The sequence below is a fragment of the Haliotis rubra genome, unplaced genomic scaffold, assembly GCF_003918875.1.
Source record: "Haliotis rubra isolate DU_JTF1 unplaced genomic scaffold, ASM391887v1 Scf1391, whole genome shotgun sequence".
NCBI lineage: Eukaryota > Metazoa > Mollusca > Gastropoda > Lepetellida > Haliotidae > Haliotis > Haliotis rubra.
In genome coordinates, this window is record NW_025765327.1 from 44,170 (window position 1) to 51,843 (window position 7,674).

Sequence of the window (7,674 nt, forward strand, 5' to 3'; positions counted from 1 at the left end):
TTGTCCCAGTTAAAATTTCTATGCTGTAAGCACCAGTTCAACCTTCGCTCCTTTTGTTTGTCACGTTTCATGATCGGTGATGGAATTCCTTGACTTTTCTGCCAATCCACTGCATGCAGCTCAGTTCTAATTGTCTCCTTACAGACAGCCACAGTTCCTCTATCAATCATATCCAGCCTTAACTTTTCTAAAGTCCTTCGTTTGTTTTTAGAAACAAGAATACCAAGCAGCCTCCTGTCACCGACAGTCAATTTTCTGGGCCTACCTGCTCAATGCTGCCATATCCATTTGCAATATTTTTCAAAACACGATAAACAGTGGACAAAGGGATGCCTGTTCTACTTGAAATCACCTAAGCTGATCTGATGTCCTTGTTATAATACTCTAAAATCAACTTCCTCTTCTCTAAATCATCCATACTGAGGATCACTGAAAATGTCGTCTGCTAGCAAGTTAACAAAGGGGATAACTCTTCACAAACTAATGAAAAAGGATTAACGAAGTTGTCTCTCTTGAATGAAACCAAGCACTTGATAGCTGGTCAAGGTTGTTTATACTAGAAATCCGATTAAACATATTCCTAAAATTCTCAATAATTTCTTGTCATACTATACAAAATGTACATCAAATCAGTGCCAGTCACATCACCATTAAGTAGTACTGACACTCACACTTCTCTCTATACAATATGTACATCAAAACAGTGCCAGTCACATCACCATTAAGTGGTACTGACACTCACACTTCCCGCTATAATATATTCACATTAAAATAGTGCCAGTCACGATCATGCTTCAGCGTCTGTAAATGTGATACTTTCACCATCACCTGATCTCCAGCATCCAACTGAGCCAGTCCACCAGCATCACTCGGGTATTCCAGGTGAGCTCCGTCGTTGATACCCTCTCTACACTCAGTCACAGCATTCTCAAACAACCACGACCTGCGTCTGGCTGGAGGCACTATAGCGGACAACCTGGTGCTGGAATGTCTGGAGTGACTTGTCATCCTTCCTGTTGTCCCTCGATGTAGAACTTGGCGTGACTTGTGATGTGGTACACTCCTGGTGCTGGTACTGTGATGGAGCCGTTCTTGTAACGCATTCCATTGTACAGGAGCTTTCTGTCAGAACCATCAGGGTTGGCCCAGTTCCTCATTGCTGAGAGAGAACCAGGTTGCACTGAAATACATGGACATCAATATAGAAGACTTAGTGCTCAATGAGAGAAATGAAAGTTTTATGGAAGCTTGAAGATTGTGGTTTGATAGATAATGCAAATTACCAATAAATCAATCATCAATATTGAGTCAATACGTTGCAGGTAAAAAAAAATCATACATGTGCGCATTGTTGTAAATGTATACGCATTTTACATTACAGTAATGACTTCTCTGAGTTTACTTTGATTTAACATTCAGTGTTGCCTTTATGTAAAATCCGGTCTTCAGAAGTGGGAGATCAAACCTGCTGTTCTTGTATCGAAATCCAGCCCTGAACTGAAGATCTGAAATGTGACACTGGCTTCAGTAGATTGAGGAACTGAAGATCTGATAACCCAAGCTGCCGTTCTAGAAGGTTATAGTCACTTTCTCTGCACAGACCAACAGAAATATATAGTTATCAAGGCATTCCAACATAGGTCTTAATACGTAGACTATAGCTTCACTATGTCAGCCTTTGATATACCATGCTGTATAACATAATGGTTAATCTTATCCATGTTCTTACCTGGCAGACTTAATCAATACTTCTCTCCATACAAATTCCTCACGGGCAATTATCTTATTTTATCTTATCCAATATGTGGGGCGGTGAAGTAAGCTAGTGGTTAGAGCGTCTTCTCGTCACGTTGAGACCCAGCTTCGATTTCACACATGGGTGCAATATGTCAAGCCCATTTCTGGTGTCCCCCGCCGTGATATTGCTGGAATATTGCTAAAAGTGCCGTAAAACCAAACTTACTAACACTTCTCTCTGTACAATATGTACATTAAGAGGTATTGCTTAAGAAAACATTTTTTATTTAATGTGCAATTGATATAAACATGTATTTACCACAAGTATTTCAACATACAATGGGTTAAAATAAACTTATGACACGTAATGTTCACTGAACATACGTTATACTATGCCATGTTATGCTTGCTAAAGCACCGATATGCTATGACATGTACCTTGCGGCTGTTCCTGGTTCGATAGTTCCAACCCCCTGTATGCCTGTGGACAACAAATGAGCTGAAGGTAGGACATTATCATGTAAAACAAACATTTAACAAATGCATATATTTCTTACACTTTATTCATATTACACTTTATTTTTTTAACACATGAAGAATATGCTGTTTCTATTGAATGTATGGATAACTTGAGCATTTCGAGTATTTTGTTCATTTACATGCGTTTGCATTAACCTTACATATATTTCTAAAAATTAACAATTTGCTATGAAACAATCACATGTTAATATGAAAGTTCAAACAGGGTTGTTTGAAAATCATTATAATGCTGCGTGTATGGGGGGTTTTAACAAGAATTCATCGGTATTTTCATGCAAGTGGTTTTTCCTCATCTTTCACATTTACATCAATGAACCAAGACCTTGATCAAGCTTCTTGTGCATCATGCAAACATTTGAATTACTTGAATCAGAGACTGTACAGACGAAAGAAGTTTACGCTGACATAAACTTTATTCCTGTCCGTAATAATAAGTAAAACACTGAAACAAACAAAAAGTTCCAGTCAGAACACAATCTGGAAACATTTTCGGAATACAGAATTAAAGAGTGTTACGACTGCATAACTACAGTGAAGCGCTAGCATGGCGGATACTTTGAGATTTTATGTGCGCTTCAAATTGACAAATTGGACATGAAGGCTATAGTATACTCATTTCTGACAATAATTAACTATTGGTGAAAATATTGCTGTTTACACTACACAAGAATATGCTAGCACTAAAAATAATGTAATATGCCATTTATGATACTAACTTACTCTGAACAGAGCTCAAACATACTGGAAACTAATTTGAATCACCACGCTGCACTGCACGGGAATGAAAAACTGATGCAGGTGCACATTTTAACCCATAAACAACCTTATGGAAACTGACATGTAAAAACTGTTATAGAAACAACATCTAGGTAATATTATAAATCATATACATACACTTTGGTGGCCTATTTTTACTGTTAGTGGGATGGAATCCCGGTCCTGTAGCAAGTTTGCCATTGCGGCCTGTTTCCATGTGCTATTTACTAAGGGAGGTAACTCTGCGACTCGGTTAGTGAATTGCGAAATAAAAAACTAACGAAACGAAACACCACAGAGACCATATTCTATTATATGGTCTCTGCTTGAATCACGTGGCAATCACAATGTCAAGGATAATTAAAATCAACCGACAAAACCAATGCACATTATTATATTCTTCAGACTCATTAGTTAAGAGTATGTAGCAGGGCGTGGAGTCATCTAGTCTGTCGTACAAACCCTGAAGCAAATATATCCAAGAAAGCCCACACAAGTCTAGAAAATGTGGCAACTCTAGATTTCCTCAGCTTCAGGGTCTGTACCAATCTGCTGAATTCACAAGCCAGAATATGGCTTGTAATTATCAGTTGATCTCTAGCTGTCACTAGTGTTTAATATTAACTCATGGGGAGCCTCCCCCACCACTCCCTAAGACCCCACACTGAGCCAAGACCTCCTGCTTCTGCCTGTCCTCTCACTCCAGACAAACAACATGTGTGATTACACTAGAGACCTGATGACATAAAATCTGAGAATTTTCTTTAACTGTTTCATTTTACACTGGCGAGGAGAGGGGATCATTTCGAAAAGTTTTCCATCTCAGGGTAAAAATGAATTGGAACTTTGATGACTGACTGAGTTTGGTTTTACGCAGCTTTTAGCAATATTCCAGCAACATCACGGCGGGGGACACCAGAAATGGGCTTCACGCATTGTGCCCATGTGGGGATTCGAACCCGGGTCTTCGGCGTGACGAGCCAACGCTTTAACCATTAGGCTACCCCCACCGCCCCGGAACTTTGATGAGGATGAAAGTAAATAGACATAGCATTTGTCCAAATCAGAATACAGTGATTGAAAAGTACTGAAGTGGTGAAGATGTCTTGTATTGTTCTCCATCCAGGAGTGGAAAATCACTGACATTCGAAATTCTCCCTATTCATACAAGTCAGTAGAAAATACAAGCCATGCTACTGTTATTGTTGTGTCATCCTTGATTTGCATAATGAAGAGACAAACAGAGAAATATAAATCATTACGCTCAAAGCAATGAGCGGCAACGATCTAGGCATTTGTGACTTCATTAAACTTTGACATTGTCATGGGGATCTGATGGCATATTGTTATCCCCCGCAACAAATTACCGATTCTGAAGGTAGAACTTTTAATGGTAGGCCTACCTACTTGAGTCAACTTGACAATATTGAAAAAAGTAAACTATGTGTTAAAAAAACTTTCAATACTTAGGCTCCACTTTGTAATATAGCAGACTTGGGCGGACACATATCATTGCATCCCATTTGTGTAGATTGATGCTCATACTGTTGATCACTGGATTATCTGGTCCAGATTCTATTATTTACACACAGCTGGAATATTGCTGAGTGTGGCCATAAACTTATACTCCTGCTATATAAAGACATTTGACATAGGGGATAACTGACATATACATGGGATATTAATGACTTTTATCTCCTTGTTACATTATATATATATATGCGACATCAATTAAACTTCCACATATAGTGCAGACACAACCTTTGGATTTTGGAGAATATAAATAAATTTGGAATTCTTTTGGGTGAGATCCCAGTTGTCCAGCCATAGGAATATCAAGATATGCTACCCTTAGCTGGTATCCCTGCTTGCTCTCAAAATAGATTTGGTGACACTTGATACTCATTACCCCACACCACTGGCAGTAGGACCTGGAGGCAGTGGGGGCAGTAAATATTCCTGTCACACACAATTAAAGCAGTAATGGGTGATAAGAACCTTTGTACATGTTGTGAAATTCCAAGAAATTATCCCTCTGCAGATTTGTTTAGTCTCAGAAAATGAAGAAAGTCTCAGGGCTCCTTTTCGTTATATAATATTTTTACTATCAACTTTTTTCAGTAAAATATGTCCATTTCAGAGACTAGTTATTAGTCTAGGAGTCATCCCACAGATGAAATTTTATGGCCGCTACAGTACAAGTACATGAGTGTAACCAACAGAAATTGAGTTCATCCTAGCACGCTGAAAAAGCTACAAAAGAGAGCGTAGATCCTTGATGTAACAAGTTTGCGTCATTTGTTCATATTTACCTCATCCCAGGCTACATTCAACGCTGGGTTATTCCGTGCTGTTCCCGGTGATGTTGCACTGTAAACGATGGCGACGACGGCAATAATACCAGCAACAGTGTTCAAGAGAAGTATCACACCGAAGACGACTTTGACACTTCTCCTTTCACCACCGTGACACACATCAAGGCAGTCCACTGAAAACGATCCATCAGTATTCATTTTTAAATCAAAGACTGGATGCATTGAAATGACGGTCTGTTCCATCTCACACTGTCCGAAATATTGACTAACCCAAAGACGTATAATGTCTATGACTAACCAAATTTTAAACTGCATGTCTATTTGATTGGCTTATCAATTCAAAACAACTCAGGGGTTAGTAAAGACGATCGAGGCGGAGACGCTATAACTCCAAGGTCCTCCATGCATAGAGATTGCGAACTGGTACTGACGCCGTTTACGCCTATCTAGGGAAATATGATACTAGATACTTTGATATCAGCAACATCTCAAATTTTCAAACAGTCTTCACCATGCCCCAGATAGCAATGTCCGCTGGACCAACATTGCCATCATTGGGTAACGTTAGTAATGTTATTAACAGACGGTGCTATCAGAGGCGGGCAGGTTGACCAAGCATATGCTGCTGTCCCCGAGATATTTGAATCTTTGAAGGGAATTTAGAAGTTATACTGGGACTCTCTATTATCGCGGCATGCGAAAACATCGGGAAAGCAGAAACACCACGCCCCGCATCGGCTGTTTACAAATGCAAATTACGAAAAATATATTCATCGCTCTTGAAAAAGTCATTTATTTCATTGGAATGTTGTGTGTAATCGGAGTTATATTAAAGCATTCATCTTTTTTTTAGTAAGTTCTAGAAAATTTTGAAACTAGTATGACCCCTACTGCCCTTTACATCTAGCATGAATCAAAACTTACTTCGTCAAGAGCAGGGCGGTGGGGTAGCCTAGTGGTTAAAGCGTTGGCTCGTCACGCCGAGACCCGGGTTCGATTCCCCACATGGGCACACAATGTGTTAAGCCCATTTCTGGTGTCCCCCGCCGTGATATTGCTGGAATATTGCTAAAAGTGGCGTAAAACCAAACTCAGTCAGTCAGTCAGTCGTCAAGAGCAATCCTGTGACAACTATAAGGTCATTTGCATATTTTCCGTGCTAAAAATATAACAGGAATGGACGTATTATGCATTTTCACTCTGCACACGGCATCAACCATTCGTGACCCACTCGTGTTATTCCGGGACAAGCCGAATACGGAGTTTACGGAAAGGGGCGAGTGGTGACGAATGGGCAGCAACTTGTATGGTACATTTTAAGCCGGAAAAAGAATATTGTAACGTTATTGTTACCTTGTATCCAACTGAATAGAAGTTTCTGATGTTTGGGTTAAAAGCATGATGATATTACTAATGTGAATGAAATTCCTAAATATTTTTTAATGATCAAACTATTTAGATTCGTTACTTGTATTAGTAAACGTTTCACAGTGTCATCTGCTTGTACCGCGTGCCATAGTAAGAAAATAGCAATACCGTGATAATAGAGAGTTGCTTCAATTTCCGGGTCAAACGAGACAATCGGAATTGCCGCAATGGTATTAAACGAGTTGCGACCATGTGTCACATTATTTGTGACAGAAATGAAGATTAAACATCAGTCAACTGAAAATATACATAAAATACTAAATGTCAGTAGCCGTTCATAATCCCGATGGCGACAACATTAACTACCGCGATAATAGAGGGTCCCATGCTAAATGCATAAGAAAATCAAGATTTTATGGATGTCAACTTCTTTATTGTAAATAACTGTTAATAAATTACCCGATGAAGGAGCAAGCATACACTCCGAAACGTCGTGTTATTCACAATGAAGAGGTTGATATAAATCTTGCTTTTATCCCCGATATATTTGCATATCACGTGACTGGCGCACATGTCAGGGGGTTCTGGCTTGTAAACAAACACACGTGTACTCAGACCGCAGCAACGGCGCATTAGCCGTTGAATCTTAAAATTGTGGGGTATAATGCCGCATACATTCCTCAGACTTATTAATACTTCCTATAAAAGTCAGGTCGTAAACAATCGAGGACTTTGTATTTTTTACACGCTTCCGAGATCGTGTTCATGTTTGTTAACTTCTCAAAACATGATTACATCTCATTACATACATGTATTGTGTGTAAAAACAATGTATATTGTAGTTACAAGTTCACATTCATGTATTTTGTCGTAAGATTTAATGGTTATGATTCGCTCCAGAGATATGCTCGAATTGTCCCGCGATCTCCAGGCGATTACGTCATCAAAACATGTGTTG

At 39.2% G+C, this 7,674-nt stretch overlaps 1 protein-coding gene across 1 annotated transcript; it reads right to left on the minus strand.

Moving 5' to 3' along the window:
• Nucleotides 1–534: 534 nt before the first annotated feature.
• LOC124268573 lies at nt 535–7,267 on the minus strand. The gene is made up of 6 exons (XM_046703566.1): nt 7,176–7,267; nt 5,346–5,521; nt 2,167–2,218; nt 1,831–1,842; nt 1,466–1,552; nt 535–1,180 (listed from the first exon to the last, which is right to left on the minus strand). Exons 1-6 carry the CDS (start codon nt 7,192–7,194, stop codon nt 1,005–1,007), a joined length of 522 nt encoding a protein of 173 aa, XP_046559522.1. The 5' UTR covers nt 7,195–7,267; the 3' UTR covers nt 535–1,004.
• Between the last annotated feature and the right edge of the window lie 407 nt (nt 7,268–7,674).